Below are 23,341 nucleotides of genomic sequence, written 5' to 3'. Positions count from 1 at the left end.
TATAGTAATTCTCTATAGTTTTGCCTTCACCGTGAGCCTACTAGTCTCCGTGAGTTTCCTTCGGTCGTTCCCGAAGAGGTGCCCCTACACCCATCTCTAGCCCGAAGCAAGACCTACGCCAAATCCCCGCGCGTCCCGCGGCTGCGCACGCGCCCGCCATCACCGGGACGTGACTCGTGGAACGTCCACTCCCGGCGGCGGGGGCGGTGGGGCGCCGGGGCTGTGGGGCGGCGGGGCTGGAGGCGGGGGGGGGGGGGGGGGGGCAGGGAGGTGCGCCCTCAGTGCGTGCAGTTTCTGGGGCTGTCGCCGTCCGGGCTCAGAGCCGGGGCCTGGTGCTCTCGGGGCCGCAGTCTGAGAAGTTTCCGCTGGTTTCAGAAGTTTCCTAAAGCGTCTGAGGGCTTTTCTCCGTTGGCGTACCCATTCAGGCACTTACATAGCCACCTATTCATCCTTCAGGGGTCCTCGACGCCCTCCACGCACCTAATTAAGTGACGGACGCAGTAGCCAAGGCGACCGCCTGATTGACAGGCATGAACGCGAACCAACTTCCGGAAGCTACCGTCTGGGCCCGCCCAGCGCGTGGCCCGTGACCCAATGAAAGAACAGGAAACGCCAAAGGGGGCGGTGACGGGGCAGCCTAGGTTGTGGCGGTTCCCCGGTGGTTGCGCGTTTAGGGCTGAGGCGTTTTCGAGCATTTAGACAATGCCGTGACGCAGCACAGCGACAGCGTTGACAGCGTGAGCGCACCCCTGTGGAGGGAGCCCTTCGGTCGCGGAGGTGGCACGACAAGAAGGCAGGTTGCTATTTGAGGGTGCTCCCTTGGAGCGCCTCAGTGAGTGGGGGAGGGGCGGCGGACGCCGAGCGGTCCCCATCTGCGCTTGCGCCCGGCACCCCTGGTGACCCGGCCTACACGCGCGCGCATGCTTGCTGCGCGCAGAGCCGCGGTGGCCGGCGGCATTGCGCGTGCGCGCTGAGAAGCCCGCTGAGGAGCGGCGCTGGCGGACGTCGGGCGGACGGCCCGTGACGTCGTGAGGAGCGCTTTAAAGTGCGGGCTGGGCCGGGCGTCCGAGGGTCTGGCTGGGAGTCGGGTCGGTTCTCCGCAGCGGCCCTCCGCGGCATGAGGCGCTGCCGGCGCCCTTGCTCCTTGGGACGTGGAGGAGGTGGAGGAGGAGGAAGCCCCGTTGCCGCCACCGCTGCATGACCCTCCGCCCCTGAGGCCCGACCCCGCGCCCGGCCCCTTGACGCCCCCCGCCGGGTCCTCCGGCCTCGCATGGGGGCCTGGCGCTGAGGAACCCCTTTCCTCCGGGGGCGTCGGGGCGCGTCCTCCGAGAGCCATGCCCGGCCGCCCCTCCCGCCCCGGCGGACCCTAGAGCAGCGTCGCGGGGGCCATGGCGGCCGCCAGCGGTTACACGGACCTGCGTGAGAAGCTCAAGTCCATGACGTCCCGGGACAACTATAAGGCGGGTAGCCGGGAGGCAGCGGCCGCCGCCGCCGCCGCCGTGGCCGCCGCTGCCGCCGCCGCCGCCGCGGCCGAGCCTTACCCGGTGTCCGGGGCCAAGCGCAAATACCAGGAGGACTCGGACCCCGAGCGCAGCGACTACGAGGAGCAGCAGCTGCAGAAGGAGGAGGAGGCGCGCAAGGTGAAGAGCGGCATTCGCCAGATGCGCCTCTTCAGCCAGGACGAGTGCGCCAAGATCGAGGCCCGCATCGACGAGGTGGTGTCCCGCGCCGAGAAGGGCCTGTACAACGAGCACACGGTGGACCGCGCCCCGCTGCGCAACAAGTACTTCTTCGGCGAGGGCTACACGTACGGCGCCCAGCTGCAGAAGCGCGGGCCCGGCCAGGAGCGCCTCTACCCGCCGGGCGATGTGGACGAGATCCCCGAGTGGGTGCACCAGCTGGTGATCCAGAAGCTGGTGGAGCACCGCGTCATCCCCGAGGGCTTCGTCAACAGCGCCGTCATCAACGACTATCAGCCCGGCGGTTGCATTGTGTCTCACGTGGACCCCATCCACATCTTCGAGCGCCCCATCGTGTCCGTGTCCTTCTTTAGCGACTCTGCGCTCTGCTTCGGCTGCAAGTTCCAGTTCAAGCCTATCCGAGTGTCGGAACCTGTGCTTTCTCTGCCGGTGCGCAGGGGAAGCGTGACTGTGCTCAGGTAACCCACCTGGGAGGAGGGGGCGGCCCTGCATCCTGCTGCCTTAGCTGCCCACCCTCACCCAGGAGGCAGCAGCAAATGGCCCGCACTTTACAGTCTGACCCATTCTTCTGCTTTTGGGGGTGAAGAGGGTGAGGAGGAAAGGGGTCTGCGTTTAAAACCGCTAGTAAGAAAGCAGGGAGGGGTCAGGGAACCAATCAGAATTTTATATCCGGAGGGCAGGTTTGGAGTGATCGCACACTTGATCAAGAATTAATACAAAGGCATATTTCTAGAAGGCTAGGATTTTAGGAGTGTCTTTCTATGTGTGATTTTAGCAAGTCCCTTTTCCTTTCTGGGCCTCTGTTTTCAAATCTGTTTTTAAGAAAATGAGTTGAATTTCTATTTAAAAGTTTTTCCAACTCTGCCATTCTGTTGTTTTTGTTTTTTTTTTTAAACAGAGGAAATGTTTAAGGATTCCTTAACAGAAAATACAGAGGAACGTTCTCAAAAGTGTTGAACTGGTACACGTTCTCTATTTCCAATATGGGGAGTGACTTCCCTGGAGTTGAACAGATTAGTGGTTGGGGCAAAAATAGAGTGCAGCAAACAGACTGAAAATTCCGCCCCCGTCGGCTGCAGAAGAGCCCGTTGGCCTTTTGTAAGAATATGTTACCTGCTACCGGGGCCATGTGAAACAAAAGTGGATCTCTCTACCTGGTATTTGGCCTTATAGTTGTGTCAGACACAGAACTTAGGTTCTTGGCCTGTTTTGGGCCCCAGATCCTGCTGAGAATTACGTAGTCTGGCCCCCCAAAATGATTGCCTGCTGGGACACCTTTGTTGTTTGTGTGAAGCAGAAGATATTTTTTGAAGCAGAGCCCTTCCAGCCTTAAAACGAGTAATCTAGCATGGTACTTCAGTAAATCCCCAAAACCTCTTAGGGGATCGAGACTGCAGCTGCTCAAAGCAGCTTGGTTGACCACTGAATTCTAGTACAGGATCAGGACACACCAAATTTTTGTGAGCAGCTTAACCTTTGAAGTCAGTGCTATAGGCCCTGGTCATGAGGAGAAGCAGGTTTTGGAGACCTCTTAACGTGAGGCAGGTCATCTATCTCGTTTCAGTTGAACAGCTGAGGCTGCTTCTCTATCTGGGGGTGGCAGCGGAGCTTTGCGATACTCAAGGTCTTCTGATGGGAAAGTTTGGGAAATCAGTGGTAGCAGAAACACTACTCTGGCTTCCTTAGGCATCTGAAACTTAGAGGGCCATTTATCTGTCAGGTGCCCCTTTGTCATTTGAGCTTCCAAGCTTGTCCTCAGATCTAAGTGGCGCTCCCAGATTGATGTCTTAGCAGAGCCTTTTAAGATGGGATTTCCAGAGCAGACCTTCACAAGTGGCTTGCTGTGTAGGGCAGTTTGGTGTCTGACTTCATAGAATGGCTCTTGATGCTAAAAGGACCTCACATAAAGGCCATTTAGTCTCTTAAGGGGATATTAATTTTCTGCATAGTCATGGATCCTCAAGGAGGTCTAGCGGTGGTTGGGTATGTAATGGGGAGATCATAAGAGGCGGTTTGTGACTGAGACCTTCCCCCCTACCCTCCCCGCACATGCACACCCTTGTATTGAAGAGCAGAAGTTTCAAGTTCTTAAAATGCAGGTCTGTTAGTGATCAGCAGGATTGCATCATCAGGAAAATTCTCTTCATCTTTTCCTTGGAATAGTAAAGTCCTAAAGCTTTCCCAGTCCCTTCCTGGATTCTGACTTGGCTGTGGAGTTAATGTGGGAGGTTCAGTCATGTCCTGAAAAGTGCTGCCCCAGGCTTTGAATCCAGCTCAGCTCTCATTTGCTTTTGGCTCTTGTGGGCGTTTTCTGAGCTGGTTTTCCCATCTGTAAAGTGGGGCTAATGCCAGCTTCCAAAGCCTATGTGGTGATCTGGCGTTTCATACAGAGCCTGGCACAGGGTAGACACTTAAATGGGTGTTTGCTTTCACATACAACCATGTAATGATTCCTTGCTCCCTTCTTGGGGGAAGGGGCTAGAGATTTGGTGGACCCTATCACAGGGCTCTTCTCTTCATGGAGTGCACAGCTTAATGGAAGCCCAGGAAGGTAGCTGCAGAAGTACTTTGAAGGTGGGAGGGCAGAGAACCTTTTAAGCCATTTTGTAGTGTTAGAAGTTTTCAGAAGCAGAAAGATAGAACTTGAGGGCAGTAAGGCACTAAGGTGACTAGAAGTTAACCAAGCAAAGAAGCAGGGAGAGCTTGGCATCTTTGGTGGCAGTACCAGAAGGTGGCCATCAGTAAGATGGGGGGCAGGTGGATGCTGACTTGAGGCTGATGGAATTTGTCTTTAGTCCTCAGATTCAACCAGGACCTGAAGTAGAGGTTCTGGTGAGGCATGCCATGGGAAAGCTGTAGGTCAGATCTTCTCAGTAGCAGTACTGTTCGCATTTTGGACTGGCCGAGTCTTCGTTTTGTGGGGGCTCTCCTGTGCATTGTAGAATGTTTAGCAGCATTCCTGGTCTTTGTCCACTAAATACCAGCATCACCTTCATGATGACCACGGATGTCCCAGGGCGGGGTGGCAAAATCATCCCAGTTGAGAGCCTCTGCTTCAGGGTTCTGGATGCCCTGCTAATTTTAATCTTCCAGCACCTGCTCACTTAACTCTCTAGTTTACTTGGTATGCAGGTGGGTGAACACCTGTCTGTTAGTGATTCGCTTTAAATGCTGCTTGGTCTCTTCCCCAAACTAGTAAGAGGGGATGCTTTCTGTCACTTTCTGGTATGTATCCCAGCCCAGAGTGATGAGCCCTAAGTCTTGCAGATTGGAAGGGAGGGACTGATGAAAATAGTGGTTCTCTGTAGGTAGAGAGGGGTTCTAGTAATTCTCCTCACAGACATTGTTTGTTGGTGGCAGTGGAGTCTGCACTCGTCCAAGGCAACATGGCAGGGATACAGTTTTATATTTAATAGTTGTCGGTGTAGATGGTAGCGTGTGACAAACATTGACTCAGCAGTGTCCAAATGTGGACATTTAGAGCAAGGCCTCACAGACCCTTCTGGAAGTGCTTCAAACTTCTTTCCAAGCCCAGTTGTTTTTTGTTTGCTTGTTTTGTGACCTTTCCATGTTGGGCCTAGTTGGGTCACCTCTTAGTGCTATTCTCTGGGGACTTAAGTATCTTTTTATCTTTTTTTCATATCACCTTTTCTTGTGTTCCTTCTCCTGTTCTCTGTAGGGTGAATGGGCAGATTAAAACAGATTTCAGTTGGATTAATTAGAATAATTTCCTCAAGCCTAATTGCTTGCTTGCTGCTACTTTTAATCACTGTTGCATGGTCTGTGGTTGTGGTGGTCACATGCCTAGAGACCTAGACCTTAGCCACCTGCCTGGAAATGACTGTTACCATCCAACCATGGCACATGCAGAGGTGAGCAAAGCCTGTGACTTCCAGGTAATAACTGATATCGGGTGGAGTGGGCACCCCTGTCCGTTCTGGGCCAAGGGCTGATGTTGTTCAGCTGTTTGAAAGCAGAATTTAGCTTTCTGGCTTAAAATAGTTGGGAAAGTAGGGCAGATAGGTCCTGGGCCACATCTCTTGTGTGTGATCTTCTGATTCCACAGGAGGGGGAGGAACCTTAGGATGAAGTCAGGGCTGTGCATTCCCAGGAGGACCCCTGGGCCGGGGGGTTGACTGGCCTTCGTTCTGCCAAGCCTAACAAGAAGGCAGAAGGCAGCAAAGGAAAGGAAGCTAGCAGGTGAACCATGGACTTAATCATGAAACTCAGAGCAAGCATAAAGTAAATAGGCCGTAAAAATTTCAGGGCTAGCTGGCCATTTTCTGGCCTGGGCAATCAGTGTGCATCCATCGCTGTGGTATGGTGCTAGCTGTCTGGGGGCATGGGCTCATCTTTGGAGATTTCTTCTTTGGGGATGGTGGGTATGTGAATGTCATTTGTTGAGGCCAGTGCGGCCCTCAGGGCAGATTGGACCTTGTGATCAGAAAATGCAGATGGGCTTTTCTCTCTACTCCTCATTACCTACTTCCTCCCCCCCAACCAAAAAACCAAAAATCAGTATAGCATAGATACTGAAATCAGAGTTGGATTTAGAGTTCCAGTGTCCCCATTTTAGCTGTTTGACATTTGGTAAGTTTCTTAACCTCTCTGGGCCTTAGTTTTCCTCTGCAAAATGGGGCTGTTGATGCCATAGAGTTGTTACCGAAGATTGAATTTCTTCCTATATTATCGAATGCTTGAAGTTTAGGTAAAGTGTCTCTGGAGACGAGATGCTTTCTGTGCTCAGGTACTATCTATTTATACCTTGATGTGTAGAGAATTGGGATCTGAAGCAGGCCAACCTTCCTTATGTATCAGAAAGTCCTAGGACTTCTCATAAAGTTAGGTCATATGTCTTTTTAGAAGTTTGGGTCTGGTTATAATGAGTGTGAGCTCATAATCCCTCACCTGTGCCCATATGGCTGGCATGCTGTCCCCAAAAACCTAAGTTTCTTAGTCCTGCAGGCCTATCAGTGGCATGACCTCTGGGGGCTGCCCAGAGCAGGTAGCTGTAGTTAGAGGGAGGCAGTCACTAGGCAGTCCTGGTGATGTTGGCCAGTCCCTCCATCTCTGGTTCTGTTCTGTCCTGGGCAGGGCACAGAGTAGATGGGCATTGGTGGCCATCTTGGAAATGTGCCTTAACAACCAAAACTTAACAGTCTCCAAAACTGTCTCCTAGAAGAGAGGTGTACAGTCCTGCACAGTCCCTTAGAGTTTTTCAGACTCCTCATTTAACCTCCATCTAATCTTCTAAGGAAGGATCTCCTGTGAGATCTGTTTTTTAGATGTAGAAACTGAGAATAGTTGAGCTTAACATACATTTTATTTAGGGACAACTGAGTGCAGAGATAAATAAGACCTTTGCAGCGCTTTGTCTTGTAGAGAAAACACAATTTCCATGAGGCCAAACATAGTAGAGAGGTGTAGGTGGATGGTGTGGGGGGAACTCAGTCTGGGAGATTTGAGGAAAGCTTCCTGGGGCGGGGGATGGGGGCGACTCTCAAGAATTCCTGTAAGGCATAGTGCTAGTGGGTGGCAGAGCCAGGTTCTGTCACTCTTGATGCTCGTGGCATGTGGTCACTGCCACGTGGGGTGGGGAGATCTTGAAAGGGCTCAGGAGGGAGCAGGAGGCTGACCAGCATGAAGTATTTCCTCTTCTCCCTTCCCTGTGAAAACAAAAGAGCAGGAGGCACTGGAACTTTTCTTCATGCCAAGGGTAGGGCTGGACCCAGAGCATATTAAGTTTCAAGCTGGCAGATTGGGACTTTCAGACAGTTTCTCTTGTAGGTTCCTTAGCAGTGAATAATCTTCTGTGGTCTTTGTTGGACACTTTCTGCTGAAGTTTAACCAGAAGAGCTTCTCTTGGCCAGGACTTAGAGCCTCCTGCTCCCAGAGGAGCCTGAGGTGCTGAGGATGGGTCAGTGGGCTATGTCACAGCTGCCAGGAAGTTCTAGAAGACCTGTGCTAATGAGCCATTCAGGTGCGTTCAGTGCCATGGTCATTTCTGGGGGCCTGTATAGTCCTCCTTCCATACTAGTTCCTCTGAGGCCTGAACTCAGTGGCAGGATTCTGGCATGGCTTATTCTTCATCCTGGAGCCCTTTGGGAGGTTGGGGGCAGTTAAGGTGTGACAAACGTCTGGCTTTGCTCCTTTTGTGTTAAGGGAAATGGTTCTTTGTTGAAGATGGGAGGTGAGGACCCGAGGTGCCTATAGCCATGTCAAATGGACTAATACTTGTTAACAGTAGGTTGCCTGTGGCCAGTACTGTAGGCTCAGGCCTTAGAAATGTGCCTTGAGGGCAGCTGGGTGACTCAGTCGATTGATTGAGTGTCGACTCTTGATTTCAGCTCAGGTCATGATCTCACAGTTCCGGGAGTTCAAGCCCCATGTTGGGCTCTGCATTGACAGTGCAGAACCTGCTCCATATTCATTCATTCATTCATTCGTTCATTCATTCGTCCATTCATTCATTCTGTAAATAAACAAACTTAAAAAAAAAAATGTGCCTTGGATTACCTTTGGAGAATTGGAGTTAGTTCTTTCTGGGGATGTCCTGTGTTTATACAGACCAGTCTTGCAGCCCACAGTTGCATTCTTCCAATGTGGAGTGACAGGAGCCTAGGACAAGCTCTGGAACTCCTAGCCCTGGAATGGGACCCATGAGGCCTCTTCTGCTGGTATATCCCTGCAAAAGGAACCCAGATCACATTTCCTTGGTAGGTGCTGAGCCCAAGTCTCTAGCTTGCCCCAGGGTGGTCCAGGGCCCTCTGTCTTGGGTCGCGTGCGTGGTAAATGGGAGTGCAGTGCCAGGCACACTGCATTATCCAACTTAATTCTCACAGCAGCCCTACAGCTTCCAGGGGTGCCAACCACGTGGTCCTAGAACTCTAATTCTGCCTGGAAGGGAATTCTAATTCTGTCCACCCCTTTAAAATCTTGTTATTGTTGGGGCACCTAGGTGGCTCAGTTGGTTAAGCAGTCAATTCTTGATTTCAGCTCAGGTCCTGATCCCACAGTCATGAGATCGAACCCCACAACGGGTTCTGTGCTGAAGTTGGAGCCTGCTTGGAATTCTCCCTCTCCTTCTGTTCCTCTTCCCCTCTCCTTGCTTGCACACACTCTCTTTCTCTCAAAAAATTAAAAAAAAAAAAAATCTTGTTATTAGCAGTCATAAAAGAATACCTAAGTATTAAAGCATAACAAAGTGAACACCCGAAACCTGCTGTCCTTATTACAGATGAAGAAACAGGTTTAGGCCCAGCAAGTGACTTCACTAAGGTCACAAAGCCTAGAAGGTGACAAAACTCAGGTTTTAACTCGGGTCTCTTCAGCTCCTCCCTGTGGCATTTCTGTAGGCCTACAGATATTAATAGGTGTTATTTGAGAGAAGGTTCTTGGTCAGTGCTCAGTTAAACAAAGTCAGCAGATTCTTTTGCTGTAGTAATTCTCAGATTCTTTAACATACTAAACTCTTCAATATTTTTCAAACTGATTTGACTGTGGATGTTTGTCCATAGTTTCTCCTAGGACTGGTGTTCACAAAAAAAAAAAAAAAACCCTCAAAACCTCTGGCCTAGGAGGAGCTTGGAGGGGAAATATTTAAGATAAAGATTCTGTGTCTCTTCCCAGCATGGCCTCAAATCAGAGGGCTTTCCCTCTTCTTCTTTTTTTTTTTTTTTTTTTTTTTGTCTTCTAGTTCTTGCCCACATTGCGGCAGTCTGGCCATTTTGAGGAGTTCTTTCCTGGCCTGCAGTGTTTCTGACAGCTATACAGGTGTCTTTATAGCTGCCCTTAAGAGAGCTGGTTACAACCATGGAGAGGAAAATTTGTGGTCTGGGGGGCCCAGGGGGATGCTGAGCAAGAGCAGGCTAAGAAGGTGTTCACCTCCCACTAGGCCTGTGCCTGAGCATGTGTCTGGCTGTGTAGAGCTGCCTCAGCTCGGCAGACGAACTTGGGGTGGGAGTGCCTCTGGGTGAGGGCATGTGAGGAGGCTCAGGATGCTGAGTTTGCTTCCAGGGTTTCAAATCGGAAAGATGTTAGCTGTGAAGAGGACAGTCATCTACCCACATTCATTGGTCTAAGCAGTTTTAAAAATTGTGTAACTTGGTGAAAATAAATAGATATTTGAGTGTGATGGGAATTCTTAAAATATCCCAAACACAGCTGTCTTCAAGATTTTGGATCCCCCCAAATGGAGGTTTTTGAAAGCTTGTTTTCAAGTACACAAATTCTCTTTTTGAACATTGCAGCCTTAGTTCTCTTTGGTGACTCAGGGCTGTCAGTGTCTTCCTTGGCTTCCTCTTCATGCCTAAAGGTAGGGGGAAGGGAAGGAAGAAGCAGAGGAGATGCACTTTGTCTTTTCACCAAGGTCTGGCCTGAGTCACTCTCGCTGCTTCCGAAGTGACTAAAGGTGTACCGTCTTGGGGGTCCTTTAAAAGAAGGACTCCTGGCTTGTGTGGGGAGATTCCTGCTTTGGTGTCTGCCTCAAAGCCTGCCTTTGCCTCATCCCAGGTTTTGTTCTTGAGTGGATCATGCTAGAGCCTATGAGGTTATTTCCCTTTCCATGTAGATCCTTGAACCTCTCAAAATAACAGGGTAGAGATGTCTATTAAGACCTGGACCATATTTCTGTCTCTTTACCCTGTAGGAACTTTGGTTGTCTGTTCACTTTCCAAGCTCATATGCTCTGTGTTTATTTTCAGTGGATATGCTGCTGATGAAATCACTCACTGCATACGGCCTCAGGACATCAAGGAGCGCAGAGCGGTCATCATCCTCAGGAAGTAAGTGTCCCGTTGTCTGGCACCTGCAGGCCTGTCTGGAGATGTAGGTCTGGTTTCCCTTAGAACTTGGCTCCTCTTTATCAGTAGCATGGCAGCATGAAGCCTGGGAGAGGAAAAGGCTATAAGGTTTCATACTTTTTTAATTCCGTGAGGGAAAAGCTGTTTTGGTTTTTTTCATTGGAAAATTAAGCTCTGTGGCTGCTTAACTTGGGAGTCGGGGATTGAGCAAAAGCACATGCTCCCAGTGTTTATAGGCATAGTCTTATTTGGGGACCCCTCTTCCAGACCTTCCCTCCGCCTCTTTTTTCCCCATCTCCTTGGTTCTGATTTGTCACATGTGCTCTTGCTGGTTATTTTTAGACTGCGCCTTAGCAGCCTGATTTAAAAATGCCTGGGTTTTCACTTCTAGGAGGAGCAGGGAGTGAGAAGAGAAAACAAAGGTGGGGCATTAGGCTGTAGTGTTCAGCCTTCACCTAGCTTGTGACTGTCCCTCCTCTCTGGCCAGGGAGTCAGGGATGTACTGACCTGGCCTCTTCAGTGCTTCTTTTTCTCTGCTCGTGGGGTATGTGAATGGACTGAGCTAAGCAGATGCTGGGTCAAGACCAGTCTGTCTTTAGAGCGGGGTCCTGATAGGCTAGATGATTGTCCAGGGTTGTACAGACATCAGTGAGGAAAGCAGAACCAATGCTTGGACCCCCCCCCTGCCCCCCACGGCTGGAACACGATGTCTTATAGCTTACTGTCTTTTTTTTAAGTACAATTTTTTAGAATAGCTTTAGATTTATAGAAAATTGTAAAGGTAGCAGTCTCTTTGCGTTCCTCATACTACTGTTTCTGTCGTTACCATCTTAACATTAGTACGATATGTTCATTGCAGTCAAAAAAGCAGTATTGATACTTTAATAAAATCCTACTTTATTTAGATTTCCTTAGTTTTTTCATAGTATAACTTTTCTGTTCCAGGGTGCCACATTACGTTTAGTTGTCATGTCACCTTAGGCTCCTCTTGGCTATGACTGTTTCTTAAACTTATTCGTGATAACAGACTGGCCAGGTATTTTGTAGAATATCTCTCAATTAGAATTTAACCATTTTCTCATGGTTAGATTGGGGTTAGGGTTTTGGGGGAGGGAATCTACAGAGGTAAAGCCCCGTTCTCTTCATGTTCTATCGAGGGCATAGGACTTAATCGCTGTTGATGTTGACCTCGCACATCTGGCTGAGGCTGTGTTCGCCGGTTCTCTGCACTCTAAAGTCAGTATTTCCCCTGTCTCAGGAGGGAAGTCGCCACCTGCAGCCCATGAATAAGGAGTGAGGAGTTAGCTCCACCTCCCTTGGGGGGGAATCGCTACACAAGTTATTTGGAATTCTTCTGCAGGAAGATTTTGTTTCTTCTCTCTCATTTGTATATTTCTTTTTCTTTATTCGTTTACTTATACCCATATGGATTTACGGGTATTTGTTTTATGTTCAGATTACTCCAGCTTGGGGCTTTAGGAGTTGTGTTCCTTTTTTTTTTTTTTTTTTTTTTTTTTGAGTTTATTTCTTTTGAGAGAGCACACGCACAAGCACGGGAGGGGCAGAGAGAAGGAGAGACAGAATCCCAAGTAGACTCCACGCCATCAGTACAGAGCCTGATGTATGGGTAGAACTCATGAACTCATGACCTGAGCTGAGATAGAGTTGGATGCTTAACCAACTGTGCCCCCCAGGTGCCCCACATTTTGTTTTGTTTTATTTTGTTTTGAACTATGTCTTTACTTTCTGGCTTGCCATCTTTTTGTTTTGTTTTATTTTTGAGAGACAGAGCATGCAAGTGGGGGAGGGGCAGAGAGAGAGGGAGACAGAATCCGAAGCAGGCCCCAGGCCCCGAGCTTTTTACGCAGAGCCCAACGCGGGACTCGAACCTCTGAACTGTGGATCTCCCCTGAACTGAAGTTGAATGCTTAACAGACCGAGCCATCTTTTTAACTTCAGTCTATAACTTGAGCATCTTGGCCCTTTGGGTTCAGAACTCCAGAATAATGTGGTGATGAAATCTCTTTGGCATGGCTCTGCCATTTTGTCAAGTCAAAACTGACAAGCCTGTGATGCCTGCAGAGCACCAGGCACATGTGACAGCTCCAGACATGGGTCTGTTTGGGAGCTGGCAGCATCTCCCCTCTAGCCTAAGAATATTCCGGGAATTCATTAGAAAAAGGGTTTTTATCTGCCTTTTTGCTTTCTTTTCCTGTGGTTCCCAGCACAGGCCAAAACCCAGAACACAGAAGTGATGGAGCCCAGAGTGTAGCTCCCTTCTGGCCTCTTCTATGCATTCATTTCTTAGGCTGGGACAAGTGATCCACCTAAACCAGGCACTTGGAGAGGAACTCCCAGAGTGATGTAAAACCAGAGCAGCAACTTGCCAGGTGCTCCTCCAAGCCTCATAGTAGCTTATCCCCAGGAAATCTTCACCAGAGGTGCACATGGAAGTAGCCATAGCTGGAGGTCATTCTTCCAGCTGTTTCTTTCCTTTTGAATGATGGCTTCCATGCTTGACTTCCCAGGCTGCCATCCCAGGTTGGCTGAGTCAGATGCGTCTCAGGGGAGCTAGGGAGCCTACGGAGTTAACAGCTCCTCCTGGAAGCTCTTTGGCCTGTGGGGCCCCTGGCAGTGGTCTGACCTTGGAGAATGACTGTTGTGGGTGACTGGTACTCTTTGACCTTTTGACTTGAATGGACCCAGGAGTCCGCCATAGACTGGGCTAGAGAGCAGAAGCACAGAGCTTTGGTATGAGGGTGCTGGAGAGGAGTGGGAGGGTAGCCCCCAGCTCCCCCAGGGCAGCTGAGCTAGAGTAGTGCCCAACTTTAGGGAGCCAACTCAGGTGACCAGATGAGAGGCCCAGGGTAAAATCCTTGTTGGGCTTTGCCTATCCACCCAGCCTAATTTCTTGGAGTTTTCACTTATATTAACGTACTTGGATCCTGGGCTCTTGCAGCAGTCTGATCCCATCTAACATGTTCATCTTCTCGTCCTCCACCTACCCTGCAAATGACCCATGTGCGTATGCTAAAAGTTGGTTAACCTAGCCATCTTTCGAGGCTCAGGTATGAACTGTTTTGACATGCAGGAAGCCTCATACACAGACCTGTAGCTCTCTCAGTGCACTTCCCCGCCGCTGTAGACTGTTATAGCCCATATGCTTGCTGTTGTGATTTTCCAAAATCTGCATTCTGTGGGGGTGGGAGATCCCTGTCATCCGGGCCCAGCATTGAGGCCTGGCCCAGAGGAAGTACCAGAGGAGGACAATTCAGGTGAATGAGGAGCAGCTCCAGAGTAGCTATATAGGCTTGTCTTGGAAAAGGACAAGTAGGTGACAAGATGAAAAGGGGAGCATCCTGGCCCTGCTTCTCGGAAGCACGGGGGATGGAGCCAGTCCTGCCTTCTCTTCAGTTTGGATAACAATTGCACAGGCTGTTGTGGGAGAGCCTGGTGGGGGGCTCTGTCACCAGCTCAGGTGAGTCAGAGCTGGGACAGTCCTTTTAAAGGCCTCATGGTGGGAAATGGGTGGTTGGCCACCAAGTGCTTTTTGGTTCAACAAAATGCAGCACCTTTGGGATTGGTGCCAAGTCTTTACGTGAGTGGTACTATCGTTTCTCACGGGGAGGACTGGGAGGCTGGGAGTGACCACCTGAGAGCTTCCACATGAGTGGAATCCATGGGCTGCAGCTTAGTGTTATAGTCTGTTGGGGTCGCAACCATAAATGGCTGAGTAAGGCCTTGAACTTGGGTCTGCTGATATATAATAGGCTGACATTTTGCATGCCATTACACCACAAGCAAAGTAAGCATTGTCTTAAAAGCACAAAGTAGGTCTGCTGGGACCCAGCAAAAAAAAAAAAATTTTTTTTTAATTAAAAAATTAAATCCAGCTTAGTGGGATGCGGGGGTGGGTTGGGACAGGATTGGTAGATCTGGCTCCTAAGCTAGAAATTGCTGGGCAGGCAAAAATGGCTAGAAGGCAGGAAGTATAGAGGCTCTCTGTAGTTGAGGGGTAGTGTGGGAAGGAGTTCTTAGATCAACTCTTGATCATCAGGAGATAGCTTGTGGGCCTTCAGGGCTTTCCACTTGGTGGCCAGGGCACCCAGTCCCTTGGTCTACAGAAGGTACCCACAGCTGTCCCAAATCTGCCTACAAGACTTGTATTCCTGCATGGTTCTCCAGTCAGTCAGATAAAGTGGCTCAAGACTGTGAATAACCCACTTCTTTGCTTTTGGTCAAGTGAGCTCGGCTCAGAGTGGGTTGAAGCTGGGAAGAACATCTAGAGGTTCATTTGCCAAATGTTAACCAAGGCTGGTGTGTGCCAGTAAGCAGTAGAGTGTGGGGTTTGCATGAGAGAGACTGTTTGTAGGAGGTTGATTGAGCTAAACGGTTTATTTGGTCATTCAGGCCAAGGGGTCCAGGGGTCAGGGGGAGACTGTCCCGGAAAACAGAGTGGTCCAAATGTGAGATTCTGTGTGTGTGAGTGGAGGGTGAGAATGGAGGGTTCGTTCTGGGCTTTGTCCCTCTGGGCATGGGGAGGGGTGGCTAGCTCTAGGTTTCCCTGACTAGGCCTGGGACATTGCCCCCACCAAGACCCAAGCCGTGGCTTCTATTTCCCTGATTCATGTCCCCTGGTCCAAGGGTTAACCCATTTTCATTTCCTGGTCCAGTGAGTGTGTGTGTGTCTATGTGTGTATATCCTGCACAAGGAACAGTGGGGAGGGGGGGAAGTGGGCGCTAAGACCACCTGGGCATGAAACTGGCTTAGGCTCCTGGCCTGGCTCTACCCCTTCCTCACTGAATACGGGTTGGTTATCTGAGCTCTGTGTTCTCACCTGTAAATTGAGGCAGCAGTGGTGCTAGGGATGGTTAAATTCAAGAATGCTGTGTCTGCTTCTTTTAGCCCCTTTCTCACCATACTTCCCCTCTGATTTTGATGAAGCAAGGGTAGGGGATGAGGAAGACTGTCTATTCGAAGTAAGGTGTGAGCAGAGGCCCAGAGAGTGGGAGGAGAGGGAAACCTGGAAATACGTCATTCACTGGCCCAGGCTGGGAAAGCAAGCTTGTTGTCTGGCTGTCTGGTGTCCTAGAGGATGATATCAAGGCTTACCAGGCTTGAGCAAGGGGATTCCTAATCACCCATGATGCTGGCCCCTTTGTCTGTCTGTCATCTGGGGGGCCCTGGCTCCTGGAGCTCTGGGTTGCAAGTATGTGGTGTGACATGTTGGTCATTAGACTGAATGATTTGGAGAGGTCTTTGGGACCTGGTTATCTTGCAGGCCTGGGTATGGAACCCCTTTCTTCAAGATATATGCCTCATGTGCCTTTTAGGCCCTCCTGACCATAGCAGGCTTCTATACCTGTCTCAGAGCTGCTTTGTGGGGAGTGAAGTGTGACGTTGGAGGGAGGTTGGTGGAAGATGGGGGGTGGGTACTGTTGCCAGAGAGACAATGGTACAGGTTGGGGTTGTGTGGGAATCTGATTCTCAGAGGTGCTAGAGCTTAGACCTAGAGGCCCCCGGTCACTTAGTAGACAAGGGGGCACTCAGGCCTGCTGCCTGCCTCTTCACTCCCATGGGAAAGTCCAACTTTGTACCAAGCACAGGGGTGCTTGGCATGAGGGTGGAGCCAGAAGTTGTGGGATGGTTGGCATCCAGGCCTGAGGTGCAGACCGGTTGCCGTTCTCCCAGAAATGGTGGGCAGCCTGGCCAGCTCTCTGCTCTCTGCCGTAGTACAGAGAGCCCACCTGGGCTTCAGAGGCCATAATGGGATGGTAGCTGTGTGACTTAGGCCAGTGATTTGGTCTCTGATTGAGCATTGCTTCCCCATCCCCACAGTGGAAATAATCCTCCTCAGTGGCTTCTCTGGAGTATTCATTCAGTGATTGATAAAGGAATAAGAGGGGAGCTCCTGGGACAGTCAACTCCCTCCTTCCCTTTAGGTCACGTGTTAATGTGTTAACATTAATGCTGTCATCCTCCCTTTGTTTTGGCTTCATCTGTATCTGGACCCAATCCCTGTTTTGTCCTGAGGGCTGTCCCGACACGTGGGTGACCTCACTTACCTGGGGTGCCTTGCTGTAACTGTAACCCCTGGATATCGACTCAGATCTACAAGGCAAGTCTCTATTCCTCTTGCCACCTGAGGAGGCCCAGGCCTAGCCCTTACTGCGAGAATTGGGCTTCCTGACTTCAAGTTTATGGATCTGTTTGCTGAATCCTGAGGGACCTAGGGTGCTTCTTGGAAGTTAGCTGCCTTTAAGAGGGATGTGCTCAGAAATGAAGCTACCAGTGGGCTCTGCATTTGGGATCTTATTCTGTCCTGGCTTCCTGCAGGATGGTAGCTCTTTGGGAGTGGAGGGAGGGCAAGAACTTCTCCAGCTGTTCTGAAACGTACTTGTAACAGCCCCAGGGGATGTGTCAGGAGCACTTTAGGGGCCCAGACACTTTTATGTCCCCAGGTGGGTCCAGGAGGCAAGGTTTTTGGTAGGGTCACCTCTTATTAACCCTTCTTCGAGGGTGCCTCCTGACGGCAGCGGAACTATCGTGTACAAGGAACAACTCTCTTCCCCTCCTTCAGGCAGTTAGAAGCAGGGCCGGTCCATGTCCTTGGCCTTTCTAGTCTCATCTGGTCCCACCTGTCTCCCTAGCCTCTCCAGTGGTCCTGCAGCCATGGTGAGAGGCCACCACCACTGTCCCTGGCTGCGCAGACAGGCCGCCCAAGAAGGCAGCTCAGGAAGGGTGGAGGCCCCTCCAGGGATCGGTGTGTGCCAGCTGTGCCTGCGTGGCAGGATATGCTCGTGTTTTCCAACCTCAGAGGTGTGCAGGCCAGGCTCTCTTTGGTGGCCCTGCTCTTGGTTTCCTTGCCATCCCTCACTTACCTGAGGAAACAACTGCAGGGTGCTAAGCCTTGCCCACCAGAGCTTTGTTGGGGCTTTTTCATCCTGCAGGGGTTTTCCTGCCCTGAGCATGTGCTCCTGGTACCTGAGGGTTCTTAGTGTTGGAATTAGCTCCACAGGGCCAGAGGGGGACTTTACTCCATAAGGCTTCACATGCTTAGAATACTCTAAGCCAAGTTTAATGGCCAGTGTCTCATTTGGTCTGATCTCTGCCACCTGGACCCCTCAGCAGGGAGGGTTGAGGTGGGGGTGGGGGGTGGGGGGAGGTGGGGGGAGGCCTGACCTGGTAAAGAAGAGGTCCTTGGGGACTCTGGTGATTTTAATTCCCACCCTCATGTCTGGGTGTTGCCTAGCACCACCTCTTCCTGGTACTCCTCTCAAGAATCTTAGCCTTGAAGGAGGCCACTTGGTTTCTAGAGCCTTAAGAACTGAAAGAGTCCCTAGGGCCAGCTGCATTTCTCCCTCTTTTGCTTAGATGGAGAAGTAGGCCCAGAAAGGGGTGACTACTAGCCTGGATTCTAAGAGGCACCATTAGTGCTGCATCTTCTTCCTTTTGTTTCTAGGTAGGTCCTGCTTCCCTGAGCCTGGAGTGCCCAGAGTGGAGGCTGAGACTGATGAGCCTGTCAGTACAGATGGACCACTCTGGCTTCCCGGTCCATGAGGCCAAAGCAAAGGGGCAGGGAAAGTAGTCCTGCCTGCCTACCACTTTGGGCCTAAGGGTGTTAGAACATTAGTTCCCAGCTAGAAGGCGCCCCCTGCTGGCCTCAAGAGAAAGGCCCCTGCCTAGGGTCAAAGCCCTATGGTTCGGGCTTGTCAGGCTTGGCGTCTCACCTGGGCTTAAACCTTTTCCCCATGATTTCCAGGACCTGTGACTCATCACCTTTCCGACCTAGTTTTCCTCATCTATTTACAGCAGGCCAGCCAGTGGGAGTAGGTAGGGGGACCTGTGGGGTTTGGGTACAATTGTTACCAAGAACTCCATGTGGCTTAGGCCAGGGCAGCTCTTGGATTTCCCTCCTGCTGTCTTGCCTGCAGTGTTATTGTGAGGATGCTCTGCCCTGACCACAGCACGTTCCTCAGAACCAGGTGACTACGTTGTGCACAGCTGCCTCTGGGAATGGTGCCTCAGGGCCTTCTGCCACATGTGTCCCCATCACTCCCTACCCCAGGCTTCCTCCTGTCCCTTGCTGCCACCAGCCTGACTTGCCAGCCTTCTCTGTATCACCCAAGAAGCTTCAGGGCTTCTTTGAAGTTTCCCAGGCTAGCTTCCTCCTAGCCTGGCTTCGTAAAGGACTCAGATCACTTCCCTGGACTACCTCTCTGCCCACCTTCTCCATCTCCTTCTTCCCCATATCTCTCTTCCTCATCTCTCTCCCCCATCACTGTCTTCCCCATCCATACGTGCATGTTCTCCTTGTATTGGACAGTGTGTTTCTTGAAACTCACACTCTGTGCTAGGTGGGGACTTTGCCTTCAAAAGCCCCCTGGCCTTGGATTGGTCAGCATCCTGTAACCAGCAAAAGCTGCCAGGTGGCTGTGGTAGGACCAGAGCCAAGTGTGTGAATGTGAAGTTGGGCCTGGGCTCTGTTGGCTCTGCCACAGTCTTAGTGTTCCTGTGTGAGGGTGTAGGAGAGTCTCTTTTTCCTTCCATAGGCTCAGACCAGAGGAACTTTCCTTCCTGTCTTGGTATTTCCGGGAAGGATGAAGACATCTGCTAGAGTATTTTAGGGTCCTCAGTACTTTGGCAGGTGGAGTAGATGCCCTAGAGAACCCTCTGGGCCTGAGTAGGGTGAGCGGGGCTGCCTCGTCCAGCTGAGAGAGAGCCCTGGATCTTTCCCCTGGGGCAGCAGATCCCTATCATTAGAGGTTTCCACATAAAAGTGTTCCTGTCCTATTCCTAAGCCTGAACTTAAGATGGAGGGTCTTTGCAAATCAGCCAGACCTAGTTGAACCACGAGGAGACAGAGGCACAGAGTAGAGACTGCTGCCCCCCACCCCCCTCTCTGGCCAGAGAGAGAATTGGTTTGATGGGGCCCATACCCTCCCCAGAGGCCCACTGATAACCCCATGTGTGTTTCCTTTGCAGGACGAGATTAGACGCACCCCGGTTGGAAACAAAGTCCCTGAGCAGCTCCGTGTTACCACCCAGCTATGCTTCAGATCGTCTATCAGGAAATAACAGAGACCTTGCTCTGAAGCCTAAGCGGTCCCATCGCAAGGCAGACCCCGATGCTGCCCACAGGTACTCAGCCTAAAACCTTCCACAAAGGCCAGCAAAGCAGCCCCCTGGCCTGGCTGCAGAGTGAGATGGGTGGGGAAGCCTGGGTCAGCTGCTTAGGAGTCTGGCATTGTTCACCTTTCTGAGATTTATGTCTGCCTCCTCTAGGTCAGTGGCATTGGTGGCATTCCCACCTAACCTGTGACCAACTACGTGTACCCCACAGAGAGAAGGGATTGGGCCGAGATTCTGAGAAGTGGGAATGCTTCGTGGCCTTCCCATGACTTCCCTTATTCAGTCTGCCCAAATGCTTTTGTGGTTATATTTAAATGTTAGAAGGAAAGCTTGGGACTTGAAAGATAGTAGACCAGGGACAGGGACCCATTTCAGAACGATTCAGGAAGGTTTCTGGGGAAATGTTTGAGATGAGAAGAATGAGAAAGCCGTGTGCAAAGGCCGGTCTAGACCAGAAGTACTGGGCTAAAACGGTGAGGCAGAAGGAGCTTGTTGGTTTCAGGGCCCAGTGGAGTCGGTGAGCAGAGTAGGGGTGGGCAGGAGCTACGTGGTGATGCAAACGGGGACTGAGAAGTGGAGGTGATGGCAGGACGGTGCAGGGTCTAAGAGGCTGTGGTAGGGAAGGCCGCCACCTCTCTGGCGTCTGGCATCTCAGCCATGGTGGTGTCCTACGGGGTGATTGAAAGGTGTTTCAAAGACTAGGTGTGGCCACTGCACTTCTTGGGCACGGAGACGATGGCAGTACTTCTGGCAGTACTGCCCCTCACACAGAACCACCCAGCTGGGTGAGCCGTCCCACAGATGGTGAGGGTTCCACCCAGACACGGAGGTGGGTGTGAGGTAACGCTCGCATCCACCCCTTTCCTTGCAGGCCTCGGATCCTGGAAATGGACAAGGAAGAGAACCGGCGCTCGGTGCTGCTGCCCACACACCGTCGGAGGAGTAGCTTCAGCTCTGAGAACTACTGGCGCAAGTCCTATGAGTCTGGGGAGGACTGCTCGGAGGCAGCAGGCAGCCCCGCCCGAAAGGTGAAGATGCGGAGGCACTGAAGCCTGCCGCGCCCTCCTGGGAACTCTGGTTGATCCTCACGTAGCTGCCCTCTCCTTTTGTTTCGTTTCGGTTTTTTGGTTTTTGTTTTTATTTTTCATTTTTTGTTTTTTGATCCTTACATTTTTTTCCTTGGGTTTGCTGCCTGTTAAGGCTGAAGAACAGAATTGGTTGGGACCTGATTCTCATGTTCTTGGTTTTCCTCCAAAATGGAAAGGCTGTTGGCATCTGTAGAGGACAGAAGCTCACGCCGGAGTGGCCAGTAGAGGTGTGAGGAGCAGCTGTCCTCAAGTGGGGCTGTGTCAGGCTGGGTTTATTTAAAAACAACAAAATGTTTTGGTTAAGAAAATTCTTGTTTTGCTTTAAATGTAAATCTTCTCAGTGTTGTAAATGAAATTCAGTCTTCTGCCCCTTCTCCTTCCACTGATGTCTGGGTGCTGGGTTGAGGTCTCGTGCTCCTTGCTGGTTCTGCGGGAGGCCTGCTGTCCTCCCACCTCTCACCCGCTCTCCAGGCCCTGGAAGCTCACGCAAACCCCCTCTTCCTCCTGCAGCAGAGTTGTTCAGAATGACTGGGTGGAGGTTTCAGCAGTCATCTGCCACCCCAAAGTTATTGGCTGAGACCCCGGGCTTCCTCCACGCCCATTGGCCTGCTCTGCCCACAGGTCCCTGGGCTGCCGAGGGGCTGGCTACAGTGGTCCTGACCTTTCTTGCTGAGGGCACGCCTCTTTGGTGGGTTGCTCCTTTCAAGCATATGCGTGTGATTGTACGGAACAGTTAGACTTCCCATGTCGGGCAGTTTTAGGAATTGTTTCTAGCTAGAGGGACTGGTGTCCTTCCAAGTCTAGCATTTGGGGTATGGAAAATTGTTGTGGTGTGTGGTAGGGTTTTTGTTTTCTTTTGTTTTTGAGTTTTTATTTTTTCCTTTGGTCTCCTGGCTTTTTCCTAACCCTTTCCATTCTCCTACATTGGCCAGCTTGGGCCTTCTCTCCGTGTCATCCCCATAGGAAGGCGCCCACCCCCCCCCCCACCCCCCCCGTCTGCCTGTAGCATGCATCCAAGGCCAGAGCTCAGGACTGCAGACTGGGTTGGTGCCTCCTCTGCCTCAGGGGCGTGGGAGCTGGGAAGGGGCTTTTAAGAAATAATAAAAGGAAAAAATAAAGTCTTTGGCAGTTTCTACCTACTCAGATCCTCAAAGGCTGCAAGGTTCTGATGACGTAGATTCATTAGGAATGTCTCCTTGCCAGCCAGGGCCAAGCCCCAGGCCTGCTGAGAGCAGAGGCCCTCCCAGTACCCAGGTTGCCACCACCCCAGGGGCCCTGTGCCCTGTCTTACAGAGGCCCAGGCCTGAGGCTGCAGAAATCTGGGGCAGCCACCATCGAGAAGCCCTTCTCAGGGGCCAGAACTCCTTTGCCAGCGTGGATTCAAGTCGGGACTGCATAACTAAAGCAGTTGCAGTTTTATTTTTTTTACAGCTTTTTTCCCAAAAATGATTTGTAGTTGTGTGTGCAGCACTTTGCCCTGATATGTGTGCTCTACAATAAAAACCAAATCTAATATATTTTGAAACAGTTGTCTGATCCTGTCATAAGAGAGGACTTGGTGCTTCCTTAATCCCTTTATTTTCTCCTTAACTCTGAACCTGGGCTGGGGAGGCCAGCGTTCATTGCCTACCAGGGAAGGCTCCACAGGAGACAGTAGGGCTGAGGGCTGCAGGTAGTTTTGCCCTCTGCCTGCTGCCCTCTCTCCTACTCCAAGGAGGATGGACCGAGTATCCAGGTGCCCAGGACGCCGTGGGCCTACAGGAACCAGGATCACACCTTGCTGAGTTCTGAAGCCCTTCCTCCTGGGTGTGATCAGACAGGCTGTGTGCCAGTGAAGGAGGGACAACGTGAGCATGGGGAGAGCCTGGCCTTTGTAAAAGGTAGGCAAGTGGTTTTGCTCATTAAACAGTTCTTGGGTTCTTCTGTATTTTGGCCAAGCTCTCCCTGTGGCCGCAACAGTAAGCAAAACGCTTCTAGTCCCTGCTTTCAAGATGTACTACAGAATTGTGGGATACAGATACAGGCATGAGGCTGACGTGTTTAGGTGGACTGGGGTTCGGCCCAGAGGGTTTTTAGTCCTTCCAGATCCCGGTCCTGGCTGCCAGATTCTGGTCAGCTTTAGTCTGGAGTCTCCCTCATGCACTTCCAGTGCCCAAACCAGTCTGGCCAAATTCTTGCAATAGAAACCCGGCAAGTCCCTTAACTATCCATTTAAGAGAGCAGAAGAGAGAATCTAGAGGGAGCAAGTGACCAGCTAGGGCTTAGTCCTACAAATTGGTGAGAGGATATGAAGAGCAGTGAGGTAGAGCCTCCGTATGGTCTGTGGCTAGTTGGACCTGCAGGGGTAGCCACTGGGCAGGGTGGGCGGGGCCATGGTTGCCCCAGAGAGGAGGCAGTGGAGCTGAGAGGGAGAAGGACTTGCTCAAAGTCCTCGAGACTACGTGGCGAAGCGGGGCATCTTCCACTTTCTGCCCAGGCCCCTGACTCAGGCAAAAAATGGGGGGCTTATGTGGAGGGCTGGGGAGCTGGGACTCTACTGTAACTGTGACAAAACCACACTCGGGCTCTTTCTAGTCCCTGAAGGAAAAAGGCCCTTTGCTGTGCAGGAATGAGGGACAG

General features: G+C 51.2%; 1 protein-coding gene across 1 annotated transcript; it reads left to right on the top strand.

The window, feature by feature from the left end:
* The first annotated feature begins 600 nt into the window (after positions 1-600).
* ALKBH5 (alkB homolog 5, RNA demethylase) lies at positions 601-22,247 on the top strand. Its single transcript, XM_058706009.1, has 4 exons — positions 601-2,158; positions 10,403-10,483; positions 19,488-19,643; positions 20,506-22,247. The coding sequence occupies exons 1-4, from the start codon at positions 1,389-1,391 to the stop codon at positions 20,681-20,683; spliced, it is 1,185 nt and encodes a 394-aa protein (XP_058561992.1). The 5' UTR covers positions 601-1,388; the 3' UTR covers positions 20,684-22,247.
* Positions 22,248-23,341: the final 1,094 nt, after the last annotated feature.

This window comes from Neofelis nebulosa, chromosome 16 (assembly GCF_028018385.1).
Source record: "Neofelis nebulosa isolate mNeoNeb1 chromosome 16, mNeoNeb1.pri, whole genome shotgun sequence".
Lineage (NCBI taxonomy): Eukaryota > Metazoa > Chordata > Mammalia > Carnivora > Felidae > Neofelis > Neofelis nebulosa.
Note: the sequence above shows the minus strand (reverse complement) of the source record. Positions and strands in the feature narration are given on the sequence as shown.

Coding starts and splice junctions, on each gene's coding strand:
- ALKBH5 (XM_058706009.1), top strand. CDS start 1,389: ATGGCGGCCGCCAGCGGTTACACGGACCTGCGTGAGAAGCTCAAGTCC. Junction 2,159..10,402: donor GGAAGCGTGACTGTGCTCAG/GTAACCCACCTG, acceptor GTTTATTTTCAG/TGGATATGCTGCTGATGAAA. Junction 19,644..20,505: donor GACCCCGATGCTGCCCACAG/GTACTCAGCCTA, acceptor CTTTCCTTGCAG/GCCTCGGATCCTGGAAATGG.